The following is a 17,154-nucleotide window of genomic DNA, read 5'->3' as shown; positions in this document are numbered from 1 at the left end:
AATGTTGATGAAAATCAAGAACTTGTAGCTAGCTAGAAATTAAAAAAAACAAATGTGTACTTTTAAAGGTGCTTATGGGCATTGACAAATTTTAATTTGATGAATAAGCTGATTCGTCAATTTTTTTCTTATTATTTATTTATTTATTATTAGCACTTTACAGTGACCAGCTCTTACATCAAAATTTCCTTGCATGCCTGCAGCACAGAAAAATATTACTTTGGAGACTAATTTTCCATTTGGAGTATACTTTCTGATAACATCTGCCGCATCAATCATTCAGGATCTATAGCTATCATAAAATAAAAGCTCCTATTTTATATGCAGTAGTTATTCTTATCTCCACTGGTTAGTTTTGCTCCTGCATGTCTTTCATATACGTACCCAACAAAATAATGAAGTTATTGCCTGCGCATGCCTTTTGTGTGACATATAGCTATAGTAGTGCATAGTTAAATGACATTTATAGCTACTGTAGCTGTGTGTAGTTGTGCATGCATGTGGAATCCTCTGCTCATAAAAGATATACTGTAATTTCAAAATTCATCTCTCTCTATATAAAGGAGAGTTCCCACAGATGCCCACTTAAATTTTACCTCAGAAAAGTACAGAATACGTTATAATGTTTTATAGTGAAAATCAGCTGCAGCTGGGTCCATGCATAAAACAGAATGATTGCATGGTTTATGAAGAGTGATTTGATGCATATTTTGTTTTGTTTTCAACAGCCAAATTATCTAATCTCAACACCTATAGCTAAAGTTGTTTACATGAAATTAAGGGTACAAAAATGGGTGTACATATATGTAAGTATTTTTAATGTGTATATTATTATAATGTGAGTGTATGTGTGATATAGAGGAAATATTATGTTAATTATATAGTACAATTTGCTGAATACATCTGGTTCCACTATTGTAGTGCTTTTTGGATCTCTGCGGCCAGGTTCTTTACAGTAGAATTATTAAACTTCTTCATCACAGCTAACAGTTTGTTAAGGTTGGTTCTGTTACTGGCCACATCAGGGAGAATTACTCTGTCTATGAAATAGCCAGCTTTAGCAGCTGATGTATCTATAGACTGCACTGTGGCCTTTGAATCACCAGGGAAAAGGCCTGCAGTATCCAAGCTAGATAGAAAAATTGCATCTTCCATAGGCAAGACTGGTACTAGTCGTTGATTAAAACTCCTTAGCACATCCTCCACATTCTGCTTCTGCCTTGAACCTAAGGCATACAAATCATGTGCATAAAACATAAAAATCACTTTTCCAATTTATTTACATGCCATGCAATTGCCACCTCAACTGGGAACCTATATTTGTGACAATAAATATCAAAAAATTGACCTGGAACAACATTATTAGCTATAAAATTCTTAGTTCACCTCCTTTAATATCTGGAAATTGACTAATAATACTAGAATAAAAACTGTTACAATGATGATATCCACGCTGAAATAGCCAAGCTGTGAAAAAAGCTTTTAGGTTAAAATGTTGATAATTAAGGATGGCGCCCAGTCAATAGCCACAATGAAATGTATAATCCACACAAAATACAGCCAAGCTGTGAAAAAATGATGCGGCCTTAAAAAGCCTGGGTGAAAAAAGTTGTGAAATCAAAGGTGGCGGCCAAGAAATGGCTGCAATGATGTTAATGCTAATAAATTTTAACAATGCACACAGCCATTATTAAAATTTTTTAGCATTAACATCATTGCAGCCATTTCTTGGCCGCCACCTTTGATTTCACAACTTTTTTCACCCAGGCTTTTTAAGGCCGCACCATTTATCAGCCTATAGTGCCTGTCTTCACTTATTCTCTACATGCACCATATTAGACTTATTCAAGACAACATGCAGGATCTTAGTTATTTTATATCTAATACATCAATCATAACCTTACAAAATATTGTGCATGAAGGTTTAATTTATGATTTTTGGTTTAATTTGAGTGACTTTGGCAATGAAAGTTATACATAGTGGAAAAGGCATGCATGCATGCCATAGACTTAAGACAATGGCTAGACACGGGACACAATCCATATATACATATCGTATGCATGTCTGACCATAATGAAATTTATCTGAACTCCATGTCCCATCAAAGCACAAGTAAAGGTGATTTAGCATGGCTATTGGCTTCAAATATCACTTGGTTATATTAGGAGATAAAGGATTTTTGCAATCCAAGAAATGCCCACTAAAACAAGAAAAAATTTGGCCTCAGTATAAAACCTGATGTGAAGAAAGACAAATATGAAACTTTGGCCACTCATATCTCAGTAATGGCCATAAAGAGTTTTTGCTTAAATTTAGTGCGTGGTCTGCCTTACTTGGCAGGCAACTATAATGCAAAAATGGTGTACTTTGAATAAGGAACCATGGAGCTATGCATGTGTGAAAACATTGTGTGTGTTTTCAATATACCATTACAGTGTGGCACACTGGCTTTCTTGATTGCATGACACACTACTGTGTGTCTTGATATAAATGTGACTGTTCTATTAGTGTGAGAGAGACTACTCTATTAGAGTAGATTAATATTTGTTGAAGCAAAAGTAGGATATGTGGCTATGACCCTCTAATCTCCCACCCTCATGTTTCTACCACTTAGCTGTGATTTATTAAACATGTTTGGGTTTTGTCTTGTAAACTTCATAGCCATTACCGTGGCATAGATTTTTTAAAACCACGAAATGTTTGAGCTATGATAGTTCAAACGGATTGTTAACTTATTTCTAAGGATGGAAAATTGGTGTTTTTACATTCATAGCTCTGTGATGGTTATTGAATTTGCACCAAAATAGTACCTTTATACCCTATTTAATAACACATGTAACACAATTGAATTAGGGATCATATATATTGACATGCATGCTGCATTAGTAGAGCGGCTAATCAACAAATTTTGATGAAGTCATTCACTTTGTGATAATTTTCTGTGGAAATTGAGTAAGGTACACTAAATCATTTGAGATACAGTGCCACATCAAAATCATTGCCTTAGGGCATGCTTGGAAATTTTAAAGCTAGGTTATAAGCTTGTTCCTAGCTGGTCAGGAAACCATACAAGTGCATCTAATGTCATCGTTTCAGCTTATGTATTTCAAATTGTGCAATCAGAAAATCTTTTAAAATGTGGTAAAATAATCTGTTTTTAACACTTGTAATAGAGGCAATATTTCAGTATAAAAAGTACAATTGCACATCTATAGCTTTGATATCTTGACCCTCCGTGCTTCTTAAATTGCAAGCTAAAGACCTGGATGGACACCTCCCTTGATCAGCTTTTGGATATGACCATCCCTTACTTGTCTATGCAGATGCAAAGTTTCAGTATATTTACTATTGCATACTTTTATGGCTTCTCACCAGTGTTGGGAGTAACGTGCTACTTATGTAACGCGTTACGTAATATTATTACTTTTGTGGTAACAAAGTAATATAACGAAATATGCTATAAAAACAGGTAATATAACTCAAGTTACTTCACTTACAAATGTAACGCGTATATAGTTACTGTAACGAGTCTAATATTACGTAATATTATTACTATAAGTAACGAAGTTACTAATCTCGTTAGTTATCCTCTGAGTAATGCCTAGCCACAACGAAGTAACGAAGCTACTGAATGAAGCTTATTCACCAGCTTCTTAGTGATAACCAAGATTTGTACATTGTCCAACAACACAATCATGTCACGTGATAAGGTGGTAGTTTTACACGTGACAGCCTAAGGCTGTGGACACAAAGTAATATAATATGTAATATTATTATAGTTACTTTATTTTATGGGTAATATGTAACTGTAACTAAATAGTTCAGTTGCAAGTAATATGTAATATGTAACTAGTTACTTTTACAAAGTAACTTGCCCAACACTGCTTCTCACATACATTTTTCATTGGTTTAATTTGTCAGCCAGGTTCTTTGAGCATGGCATGATTAGTATTTTTAATGGCACTGTATCTAATATGAAATAGTATGAATCAAACAAATATTGTACCAAGTTTGATGCTTTTATCAAAAAGTGAACAATTTTTTCACTTAGCTGCTCTACTACATGTATATATATATATATATGGAATTAAAATGTCCACTAGTATAGCTGTAGGTGCACAAGACCTCCCTTGCTTCAATGCTTTGTGTATATACTTCTATGATCCCTACTGAAATGTAAATTTTTCCTTATATTCTATGATTACTACATTATTGTCAGCTGTCAGAATTTTCCATAATGACTGAATTACTTGTAGACGCACTTCTTGTGCTGTTCTTCATTTGCAACACTGTGTAATGAGTGAAACATAGCCGAAAATTAAATGAAATGGCCACTTTGCTTTTAGTATAACTGATAGTCAGGGCATGCGATATTTGCTTTATGATATGCTTGGTACCACTCTTTCCTTTGATGTGGTATCTGTAATTCACTAGTTATAAATACATTATACAAATATAAATACAAGGAAAAATTAAGGAATTTTAAATTTGATCATAGAAATAAGAAATAATGAAACACGGGATGATTACTTATACTTGCAGATGGACATTTAATCCCTGCTTAATTCAGTCATGGCTATACAGCTATACGACTGAAGTATAGGAATTGAATGTGTACTATATAGTGTAGGTGATAATCCCAACACTTTCTTACTTGGTATAGATTCATTAACAAGTTGTAATGAATGATTGCTTCGGTGAGGATCTGTTGGTAAGGTCATCAGCTGATTCTGTGCGTGTTGAGTTATGTCAAGGTTGGTCCCACTGCCATTCTGTTGTGGAGGTACTGATAATGGTTCTTCTGTAAAAAAACAAAAATACCTTAACAGTCACTATTATTTCATTAAGAACTTCATAATTGATAGTATACAAAGCTGAAAGGAATTTGATTATCTTGCCACCAACTGCTGCATGTGCAGAAACAAGCAAAGCAGAAAAAGTGCATTGCCAACTGTTGCATGGATGAAAGCAATTTCTGGGGCACTCATTGTCAGAAATTTATTTCTAACTGCTATCTACTGTCTTCTGCGAGGCTTTAGCATAGCAACCAAGATTTTAATTACATTCCATTGTAAATCACACTTATAATTTGTATGAGGTGCCCCTTGCAAGCATTCTTGGTGGAATGTTTTTTTCAACCTTGTAGTATATGCCTTTTAAAACTTAATGTATAGTTAGCTACCTGGTGTACAAGACACATGACTTAATAGCTATAACAAATGTTAAATATAACAAATCTTAGAAAATATACAGAACACTGATCGCTATAGCTAATGCATGTGAATTAAACTAATGTCTGTGTGTTTGTGTTTGTGTTTGGAGGAGTCATGCAGTACGCAATTAAAAGCTTGACGTGAAACTCGTCAAACCCTCACTCTATAAAGTATGGAGTTTAACAGTGTGTCACCTCTCCTTCCAAAATTGCATGCAACAATTCTATAGTGCATGTAGTTATACCTAAACAAAATCCAAAATTAATGATTTTTCATTATATGAAGTACATAGTTTACTTGCCCTAACTGTGTTATGCTAATAGCAGTCATGTTATTTACCTTTAGTCTGTTCTTTCAATTGTGCAATATATTTCTCCACTTCTTCAACTAAACGAATCTCTTTTATGTCATTTAAAGCAGATATCACATGCTCCCAACAAGCATTTGAATTAGACTGACTCTTGAGCCAGTGATAAACAACAGTTTTCATACACTCGCTATTTCCACCCCCACTGTGATCTTTCTTGATGGTGTTCAGTTTATCAATGTGGATCTCAAGCTCGATTCCAAACTCAAACCAGTTATCAGTGATTTTAGAAATTACTAGATCAAGAAATTCTTTCATGGTTGGCTCTTTTTCATCTATCAGTATATCATTAATAACATGTATGACATGTAATATTGGTCATACCATTAACACCTGCAAGTGATTTAACCAAAACCTCATGTCCCAAATTACTAGCTGCCTTTTTGATTGTAGACCATTTACGTTTATCCTTTGGTGTTACAACTAACCAATGGGACAGCATTTCCCTACAGCTGTCTTTATTATTAGCTCCAGCAAAACAATTAGCTTTAATATTATCAATCTTCCACGGGTCAATTCCTAAATGATAGGCAAAGTCCTTCCATTTTGCTTCAATCTTTTGAAGGAAAGGCCACATCTTTTGAAACAATGTTCCTTCCTCTATAAGAACAACACAACAATACCACCTAACAGTGCTATCAATGTCATAAAGAAAATACCATAGTATAAAAGTGTGTCATGCCATTCAGCTCATGGCACTAGCAGTGTTATCTTCCCTTGTGTACAAGAATCCCAAAGCAACATGTAGCAATCTTTACCTTTACCTCACAAAATTTTCCTACCACTATCGGCTATCTATCATGCACATACTTTGTAGCTATCACCATCACCTTAAAATATGAAATAGTAGACCAACATTGCCAAGCTGTGAATAATGTTAACGTAAAAAATTAATAATGATATTCCAATGCTGTAATTATTAATCTTGGTTGATATTAACATCATTGTACCTGCCACCACTTTTGGCTTAGTACAGCTCGTGTTCATTCAAAGATTATTCAACAAAATGTGTATCAAATACAAAAGACCTCAAGTGAGTACATGTGAGCATATCCACAGCCTCTAGCCACTGAGAGGCCTTGAATACTCCAGTTGAAGCGTGTACTTTGTAAAATCAGTTTCTAGTCCCTTGTAAAATTATTTCTGGTATCTGGTGATGGGTTGGTACCTTATTAGGAAATGGATCATCATAATTGAAGTTCAACTGCTCAGTGTCCTGTCAAATTACATTTTAGTCCAGCTTATATTGTTCTTTCTGTAGATACTTCTGTACACACAAAGCTGTGGAGTGCCTTTGTGGATATAAGGACTATTGACCAAATTTTGTCTACCTATTTTTAATTGGGCTAAGGACAGTTTTTAGGGTTGGTGTCATTTTTAGTAACCTACATTGACAGTTCCAATGCTCAATTTTCTTGATGGAAGTAACGTATACATAATAATACATTTAAACATGTTAAATTTGTGCATATATGACTACTATATATCTGGTATCCCTTACAGACTTCATTAATTGTTGCAATAAATATCCCACAGTAACTGATAACTTCACGATGCATGAGTATAGCATTTGTAGTAAAATGCATGCAGGTAGTGCCCTTTAGTTCAAACAGTTAGGAGCTAGGTCAGTCCCTATAAACTCTTGACAACAGTTCTGGGTCATGACTTTTATCTCCTGACCACCAAACTAATGTGCAGTGATGTAGCTTGCACTTTGCTATTCTTTGATGTTCCTATATAGTGTATATACCTGTATTAGTATATCCATTTCTAAACAATGTTGGGAATATAAGTCTACCATGCATCAACAGTGCAATGTGCTGAGGCAATAAAATCATCTCACTCAACTTTTTTTAACAATGCGTCCTTACTTGGGGCTACCTCATTTTAAGAATACATTAGTTTGTAACAATTAACGATTCCCTTCACCCTGAGGCACTATTGATCCTTATCAACTCAATTCTACAAGACATTTGTAGCGCTTCCACCAGATGCTTGTACAATTCATGATTGAAACCGGATCCAAGCGATATATCTGGGCCACATTTTGTGTGATCTCATCCTCTTTATACAGTATCCATGTCAATGGATCAAATATGACAATAAATTAATCAAGCTTAATCGTGCTTGATAATGCGTATGGATGTAACCTCACATAGCTAGATCACTTTTTCTCAGCACAGTACTTATCAATTAGAAAATGTAAGCGACTTTTCCAAAAATGGTATGGAACTAGGGTTGGGTATTATATTAATAACAATTATTTCTACTGACAGTATCTAATACTGCCACATTACAGAAAGAGCATCATACCAATATTGACCATTATGTCTCAATATCATGTATAGCTGTTTCTTAATGCAGTTGTATGCTTACATATGTTAACAATACTATAATGTGCTTGTCAATTATTAGTTTTTGGCCTCCACGTGCTAGAAAAAACTGTTTGCACTGCTGCAAAGTCTTCTCGAGTGTACTTGCAATAATTCATTTCGATGTTTGAAACAATCAAACTTCATACTTGAAAAGTGTGAAGGAAATCAACCCTACTGGGAATAACTTTATTATTGTAAAATTTGTAGATGAGAATTTGGTGACAACAGGGATCGCACTCAGCCATCAGTACACCGAAAAATTTACTGCTACATTTACTACTAGTAAGTCTAGGCCAGCTAGGTGGTGTCAGTGACATATTAAATTAATACCAAACCAGTTAGCAATGTGATTGTCACCAGACCCTATTCATAAATCTATGGTTATAGTGTGTGGTTAGCAGATCAGCAGTACTGACCTGTACCGTACAAGTATAGGTATGACATGCAATACTAGGATCCTTTAATGGATTAAACCATAGCATAGACCCTAGGATCTATGATTAAACACACAACAATAGATATATGTCAATTGGGTGTGGTCAGGCTACATCATATCGTGAATCAAATCGCCACTAGAGTCATGGCAATTCGTGAGCCGATGATGTATACACTATGTTGCACCACAGATAATACAAGACCCCTATGTTGCACTGTGTATGAAAATTCAGTATTAGAGGGACTCTGACCAGCCAGTGCCTCGGCCAGTGCACTATTAATAGTTCGGGTCACAGCTGGTTTACAACGCAACTTGTGAGTTAACCATACACAAAACTAGTTTTAAAAAATGCCCTTACTATTGGACGCCATGTATATCAGTTTTGGTCGCCAAACGGTGAAGTCCTAGAGTGTGAAGTCCCGGCCACCATCGATGTAATCACGTGAGTCAACTTTTGCTTCTCTTTTAAATAATTTAATAGTTTACATCTTAAATACTTATTCCTCGGGCACTTGCCTAGACTGCAACAGCTGCAAGCTGTCTGTGAATCAAGTCACTACCTGGTCTGGCATTTTTTCCTGCATTCAGCATAGTTTTCAGGTTCATGTTTCTGATTCCACGTGCTACAGGCTAATTTGTTGCCTCTCTGCAGGTCCCTTTGTACAATAATGGAAAGATTGTGTTACTTTTTATAGTACCTGAAGTTATTCCTTTTATATAGTTATAGATTACTTTGGAGACTATACTATCCAGTAATTTCTGATGATATACCCATGCAAGCATCATTTTAATTATCAAGTTATTGCGGGAGCAAATGACAGTAAATCTAACCAGTAGTGGAGATAACAATAACTAGCAGAATTGATTTATACAAGTATTCTTTTCTGCCAAGAACAATAATTGATTGCCAGGAATAACTTGAAAATAGATAACATTGACACAATTAACCTTGACACTTTTAAGAACATAGGGAAGCACCCTTGTACAGGCTATGCCTTTTGGTGCCACCCTGTCATTTTGACAAATTAGATAATTATATAACCAAGTACTAATAATAATACAAACATAATAATAATAATAACAACATTGTAGATAAGCTAAACAATTTGTGATTTGTAATGTACATTAGCGTGTTGCCCCTGGTGGGCTTTGCTAATTAATAACAGAATAAAATAAAAATAGCTACCTATTCCATTTAAAACACTTATAAGGTGCTTTTATTTGACACATTTTTACTTGACAATGTAGAAGCTGGTGTGTCTGTGCATTCCTTTTGTGTGACATCTACATATTATGTTGTAGCTGTGTGACGTGGTGTCTATAGTTAATTGTGTCCAATTCTTTGTATGCAGAATCCTCTGCTCATAAATTTTAACCTCTCTATAAAGGAGAGTTCCCACAGTCAGGATCACAGATCTCAACTTAGATTTTAAAGTACAAAATTTGTTACAATGTTTTATAGCTGATTCCTTGCATAATACTATTATACAGAGTGATCATATTGGCTACTTTTACCATAATGGAATTCAAAAAGGATTAATTGGTGCATGTTAAATAATCGCAACAACAAAAAACTCACAAAAAATTGAGTTCTGTTTCTGTTAAGAATTGCAGCTCTAATTCATGTATACTACGAATACCGTAATTCACTTTTATTTTTGTGCAAAAAAAATAACCGTGAAAAATTTTCGTGTTAAATATTTTCATAGATTTACGTGAATGACTGCTCTATTAGAGTAGTTCAATCTATGTAACTTGTCAGAAATTTTCTCACAAGTTTTGCATACGAAAATTATTAGTTACAACGATAAAAAAGCAAATTACGGTTTTGTTGTTACTGCCCTGCTTTCGAATCCATCCATAAAGGCCCTGATTAGTAAGATTAAAAATGAAATAATTGATGCTGAGGAGTGGTTTGCAGTACTCGTGTACTGTAATATGTGCCTATGAATGGAGCCACGTACGTATGTATAAAATAACTGTACTCTGGGATGAAAGGAAGTCAAACTTCCAACATATATACATACACATGTATGTGTATGAGCGTGTGTGTATGTGTGTGTGTGCAGTGTGTGTGTGTGTGTGTATGTGTGTGTGTGTGCATATGTGTGTGCGTGTGTGTGTGCACGCGTGTATATAACTTGAACAGCATGCATTTAATTAGGTACTCATTGAAGCAAGATAAATATTTAGTAATGACAAAGGAATTAAAGAGTTTGTGACAACTGACACTTCTCAGCATTTGCATATTTGAGTGAACGATGAGTGTAACTACGTCGTATAGACATGTTTAAAATCAAACAAGATACACATGCACGTATGGTACATGTAAAAAGTCGCTGATCAGCCCGGGGGGGGGGGTTCAAAGGGGGCCCCTCCAAAAATTTTTAGTATACGAAGATCGAGATACTCTAATAGTAGGCATTCCAGTATCCGAGATTTTTTAATAAAAAAATTCTCCGTATATTCCCCAGGCACAAAATAACGGATTGCTCCGTCGTCCGAGCTCCAATGAGGATGAAAATCATTGTGGGGTTTGTCCACACGCTGATCATCATGAAAATCTTAGTTTTATCGTGCGCGTTACATATAAGTAAGTTTTGTGTTGTTTTGTAATCTTTTCAAGCCTTATGCACCTATCAATGTTAAGCCCCACTACCCCCCTCCCGGGCTTACTAAGGGATTAGTGGGAGATTTTCGCCGATTTGATCAGAAATTTTGCCCCACTAGTGGGGAATTTGACCGTTCGAAATTTTAGGCGTGGCTTGCGAGCTATGAAAATTAATCTGTTTCCTAAAGTTTATTCCAGCGATACTACACGGAGATTTGACCACTAGTTGTTCCCCAGTGGGTGGAGAATTTGATTTTTCAAAAAGTCAAATCCCCACCATTTCCCCCACTACGCCCGGGAGGGGGGAGGTGGGGGATAACATTGATAGGTGCATTATAATAATGTATGTAGAATACTTTAAAACTTAAAAAAACCTACTGTCGGGTGGAAGGTAGTCACTGGTGTTTATTTTAAAGTGCGTAGTTACTTCGCTTGGGTTAGCGATTTTCAGCTCTAGAGCAATTTTCTGATAGCTGTGTCATCAGCCCACAACTTCACCTTAGGTATTGTTGCATCATTGTGGCACCTCCACTTTAGTTTTTTACCTTTATAAGTTGTTAACTTGATGTTTTTACTTACTTGAGATAGCCTCTTGCCTTTAGGTATAGCTACACCATTGTATTGAGAAGTGTACAGTAGGTGAAACATATTTGCTCACCACAAAGCATACAAAGATCGCTGAGATCTGATACAATCTGAGAGAGAAGAACCATCAGTATTATTGATGACACAAACAATTACAATCAAATGTCCTTGGACACATGCTACCACAAAAATAGGGCATAAAAAGCCCCACAGGTGGGCATGGCAAGGAGTACAATTAACAAAAAACAAAACACACACACACAATTAATAATGAAAAATGTCTTGCCAACATAATGTTCAAAAGTCCACACACCATTCTTGGCAGCTCTTCGCCATAAATATTCTCCTAGAAGAGGATATTGAAATTGCCGCTGCTAAATCAAAGATTCTCTTACATTGAGATTTTACTCTCATTACATGTACAAACTTGCAGCTAGAAGCAACTGTAGTTTCAAGATAGTCCAGATTACTAGATGGCTTCCTGATTCAATTGTGCCATTTTTCCCTTTAAAATGTATGGGGAGCCCTGGAGAAAAAATGGACCTTTTTTCAGTTTTTAAGCACTGTGCATGCCAAAGTAGCTAATTCCAACCCAACAAACTATATATTTCTGAGATCGGCAATCAATACTCGATCTATTGAGCATATAAAAAGCCCATTTTCCCAAAATTTAAAAATCGGGCTGGAATGCCTACAGTAATAGAGCAGTCACTCTGATAAAGCAGTCACAGTATTAGAGCAGTGTGTAGCAAACTATATATGTAAGGATTTTTACATAGGCGGCGGAAAGGGGGGGGGGCTAGGGGGCTGAAGCCCCCCGTCGGTCTGCTGAGGGGGGGCTTAGCCCCCCTTAGAATGATATCACACCGAAATTATCTTTCTTGGAGTGGGGCTGAAAACAGTGATAAAGATCGAGATACTCTAATAGAGCAGTCACTCTAATAAAGCAGTCAGTGTGTAGCGAGCTATGTAAGGATTTTTATGTAGTTTATCAACTAGAAATGGTAGCTGGTGAGGTGGAAAGCTCTTGTCAGTTGGTTGTGACCTTTTTTTTTTTTTTTGGTCTCACCTTACCAAACTATAGAAATAAGTCTGGGTCAGCCCAGCGGAGCCCCTCTCATATCAACTACTTCCTCCGCCGCTGGATTTTTATGTACTTTATCAGTGATAAATGCCTAGTTGGTGAGGTGGGCAGCTATTTTCAGCTGGCTGTGACCCTTTTTTTTTGGTCTCACCTTACCAAACCAGACAATGTAATGTCTCAGAGTTCATTTTGACCCCCCCTTTCCATAAGTCTGGATCCGCCCCTGTGATCAGCTGTGTTATTTTGTAGAACATCAAACAACCAGTATATGAATATCAAAAAATCAGAGCTCTATGAAAACCTCCAGAGCCATGCACACTAAATTGTACCAAAGTATCGCCAATCTTTCACATGTAATTTTGTCTGATTGTTGTAAACTAGTTCTGTAGTTTAAGCACTGCTTATTCAGCAATTATAGTAATCATTGTACAATTTTATTTGTGTATCCCTTCGTTTCCCAAATTCCTTTAACCAAACAATTACACTCCTTGCTTTATAACCTTATAACTCTTGTATAGTTGCAGGTATCATCACCAAATTTTTAGCAGCACTTCTCTACATAATTATGCACTAGTGGTGTAAATGGGATGGTGATTGATTAATCTAATTAGAAATATGATGTAATTAAATGTATAAGAATTTATTACAATAGATTCACTCTGTTTATTTACAAGTTTGCTGGGTAGCTACACCATTTAGGCACAAGCAGAAAAAAATTCAGTGCAAAAGATTATTCTATGATGGTTTTACAAAAAAAATACTGTCATGACGTAGATGCGGGGATATATAAGAATATATATCAATACCTTGTTGTACTAGATCCCTATAAGGAAATTTTTATTTCTTAAGTTTGCTTAGAGGTTACTGATACAATAAAAATGTATGTTATTATTAAAGCTGTTTCTATTCATCTAAAAATGAACATTATCATGAAATCAAAAAATGTATGGCAAAAACTATTGGTGCGAAACTAAGGGGTATACAATATATAGTAGTACAAAAAGAAGCAGAAAAATAGGGGCTTATGCTAAAATTCCAATGTACCTTCTTTGCAACAAAACTATAAAAATAATATTGAGTAAATGTATATGCATGCTCTACACTTACATGTAGCTAGAGGTACAAGGAATGTGTGCACTGTATTATAATATAGATAATAGTCACAAAACTTGTATGAGTTTCAGTTATCCTCAACAAATCACTTGCAGTGTTCCTGGAACAAAATTGAAAAAAACATAATAGTCATTCATTGCAAACAGTACTCTCTTGATTATTTCTAGACCTTGGTTATCTGCATTTGAGTGACTGTGATATGCTTTATATACACTAAATTATATCCAAACTGTTTTGAATATTGTCTGAGGAAATTGAATAATCATGAGAGCACCATATTCTAAATTGCATTATTCAAGAAAATGCACATAAGTGTGTATATATTTTATACATAGTTCGTACAGTGGTACTGTAAGTGTACAATAGTACTGTAAGTAGGGACCATGAAAGTTTTATAAAGGATTGGCGTTTATAGTACTGGCTTGTCAATACAGATCTGCAGGAGGATTACTTCATGGATAGAATGATAGAATTAAGCCTGTTCCGTTGAGAATCATCATGTATCAAGATCATATCACCTGGTTTGATCCTTTGAATGTTGTTCTCTGAGGTCCTGTGGTATTCTGTGAGTGGTGTCAGGTATTCATGCAGGATTTTAAATGGTTGAGTAGCAGAAGCGCATGCAAGATTTTTCCAAAGGGGTTTCCACCAACACAGAGGCACTCCTCCAGTAAATTTTTGAGATTTACCCTGGAATGTTCTAATTTTAAAAAAGTCAAGGTCCATCAGTATGAAAATATTTTATCGCAAAAAATTATGAATCCTCAATATTACTCACAAAATATTGTGAAAAAAAAGCAAGAAGTACTGGTATATATGTAACACACAGTCACTTGTGTTGCATACTGTTTTCTCCTTGTAAACTGGCAACTGTCAGCCATACTGGCAGCTGAAGATCAGCAGTGCAGCATGATACAAAAGCAGATTATAACAGCAATTCTACTAGCTAGCATGCTAGCTATGTGCATAAGTACAGACCACATGGACTTTCCAGTTGCACGTGTGTATGCATATAGATGGGTTAGTATATCTATGGTGTATGCGACTACTTTCATAATCATAACAATTATGTGTAGCCATCCCTGGGAGAGTCCCAAGGTATGGTTATGGACTTTAAGGTGTCACATGCATGCAGCATATCCTTTATAGCTGTGTGAATTAAAAGAGTGGTGAACCATGAGCAAACCGAACAACAAGATTGCTAGAATATTCTTTGTCATATTCACCACTTTGTCCTTTAATGCTGGTGAGTAGTGAAGGCTGCTTAGAGATATGCATGCACACATTGTACATGCCATAAATCTTTACTACTTCCTCCGATTTCCATGCATGCTGAAACAATTTCTAAAGCATGACACTAATATTTTAATATAGCTCATTAACACATCAGCTAGCCAGCTACATGGTGTATGTCTACATGTACAAAGCTGTATCTCCGGGCGGCTCCGGCTAGCAGTCCTATGTTGTGATCTGGAAGGTAACAGCTATTATTACGATTGGTAGTTCACAAACTACAGTGTAAAAATTTTTCACAGTAGAATAAATTTCATGTGATTTAATTTCGTATAGCATTACTAAATTTTTACATGAAAATTTCCTCTGATTTGTAGTATATGTATGTCTGAAAGGTGTGGGTTTTAAAACTAAAAAAAAGTTGTGAAATCAAAGGTGGCAACCAAGAAATAACTAACAATGTTAATGCAAATAAATTTGTGAAATTCATTAGCAATTGCAGCCATTTCTTGGCTGTTATCTTCTACTTTTTTACACATACTTTTGAAGGCCACACAACTTGGTTGCATGATTTTTCACAGATACATTTTACACAACTACACAATGTTAGTAGCTTCCTATCATATTTGCATATACATTATGCTGCTACTTTAGAAGACATACATTTTCTATTTCCTTGGCCAGCACATTGAGATCAATTTTCCTCAATTTTTCTACCAACATCTTCCAACTTGCATCCTCACTGTTAGAAATCCAAAATTTGAACATTGCTGTGCAGCAAGCTTCAACATCTTTAGGATTATTTTCCTTTATTATATCTAGTTTATCTACAACACTGCGATCAAGTAGCTGTATTCCCAAATCAGACCAGTTCTTGCCAATTCTGAGTACATACTTACTCAAGTCTTGCAAATGCGGCTTATTTCCTGTCCCTATAGTAAAAAATACATTCATAATTATTAAATGACTGTCTGTGGTGCACAACTACAAACTATCCACTATAGCAGAATTTAAACAGACATGAGCACTGAAAAGTCCATAATAATTACAGTGTTACAATCCAATTAAGGTTATATTTCATCATTCAAAAGTGTAAGTACATGTCCATCTCAAATCAATGAAATTAATGAGTAAGAAGTGGTAGGCAATACATGCAAACACTTTGTGGCTGCCTATTACGTATATTATACGACAACCATACAACACTTATAGTTGTTCCTAAAGGTTAGTTGAAAGTGACAGAAATATATTGATGGGACTGGCGGTAAAAAAAATAGTTTGAATAAGCAAGATGTATAAGTCAACTTTATAACTCCATTTTGTATGTAGCTAAGTGCATGTGGGTGAGTATTCTGAGTAGCTAAAGTATAATGTTTTAGCCGGTGAAATATAGAGTACAAGGAAACAGAGTGCTTCGAAACTGAGTATAGCTATTGCCGTACGAATATGTAGGATACTTACCTGCCTTTAGAAGGGATAGGTGTAAAAATGGTACTTTTAATCAACATTTATACAAACTGATAAGTTAGGTGACATCATAACAGCTCTCTGACAACTGCATTCATATAGATTTAAACTTTTTAAATTTACACTCTATAGCCTAGCAATAGCAGTGGAGATCTAGAGGAATACTGTCAATAGTTAGAAAAACCTGGGGAGTAAGGAATGAAACACAGCCTCAGGTTTACTGGTCAATTAGTATGTGCATATACAAATATTGATGACCAATTCTTCAAAATTCTAATTGAACTAAATCCTTGTTAGTAAAAAAATCTATCATGAATTAAAGACTTACTACTTTACAATATGATTCACCCCATGACCCATTGACCCTGGACCCAGACGGTAATTTGGATGGTACTTGGATGTGATCCAGTTTAACTAAAACAAAGGCATATGTCAAGAGCTAAACTTTGGACACAGCATTTAGTCCTATATATAGTAGCAAAGTTCATTTGTAAGAATAACAGTTAAATGTGCAGCTACATATTAACAAACACTAACACAGGTAATTGTTTTGTCATGTCACAATTTTGAACTAGTTTATATGTATCAATCGAACGATAAATAAACCGGGCTCATTGTTAAAAAAACTCTAATCGTTAAGCATCAGCCCTGGAGAATATGAACTGGAAA

General features: G+C 35.4%; 2 protein-coding genes across 3 annotated transcripts in view; both read right to left on the bottom strand.

Annotated features, from left to right (window-relative positions):
• Positions 1 to 663: 663 nt before the first annotated feature.
• LOC136237138 (uncharacterized) lies at positions 664 to 8,850 on the bottom strand. Its single transcript, XM_066027436.1, has 5 exons — positions 8,751 to 8,850; positions 5,906 to 6,181; positions 5,554 to 5,856; positions 4,656 to 4,802; positions 664 to 1,226 (listed from the first exon to the last, which is right to left on the bottom strand). The coding sequence occupies exons 1-5, from the start codon at positions 8,761 to 8,763 to the stop codon at positions 913 to 915; spliced, it is 1,053 nt and encodes a 350-aa protein (XP_065883508.1). The 5' UTR covers positions 8,764 to 8,850; the 3' UTR covers positions 664 to 912.
• A 4,705-nt stretch (positions 8,851 to 13,555) lies between these two features.
• The window catches only part of LOC136237086 (uncharacterized), a 186,013-nt gene continuing 182,414 nt past the window's right edge, over positions 13,556 to 17,154 (bottom strand). For both annotated transcript variants that reach the window (XM_066027363.1, XM_066027364.1), the window contains 2 exons: positions 15,682 to 15,950; positions 13,556 to 13,885 (listed from right to left, as the gene is read on the bottom strand). In XM_066027363.1, coding sequence (XP_065883435.1) covers positions 13,871 to 13,885; positions 15,682 to 15,950 — 284 coding nt within the window. In that variant the 3' untranslated portion in view covers positions 13,556 to 13,870. The remainder of the gene's footprint in view (positions 13,886 to 15,681; positions 15,951 to 17,154) is intronic.

The sequence above is a fragment of the Dysidea avara genome, chromosome 10 (genome assembly GCF_963678975.1).
Source record: "Dysidea avara chromosome 10, odDysAvar1.4, whole genome shotgun sequence".
In the NCBI taxonomy this organism is placed as follows: domain Eukaryota; kingdom Metazoa; phylum Porifera; class Demospongiae; order Dictyoceratida; family Dysideidae; genus Dysidea; species Dysidea avara.
This window is presented reverse-complemented; position numbering and strand designations above follow the sequence as displayed.

Bases quoted from the DNA above. Each gene is read 5' to 3' on its own strand.
- LOC136237138 (XM_066027436.1), bottom strand. The intron at 5,857-5,905 runs GTATGACCAATA...ATATACTGATAG, and splicing joins ATCACTTGCAGGTGTTAATG to ATGAAAAAGAGCCAACCATG. The intron at 4,803-5,553 runs GTAAATAACATG...GTTTTTTTACAG, and splicing joins ATTGAAAGAACAGACTAAAG to AAGAACCATTATCAGTACCT.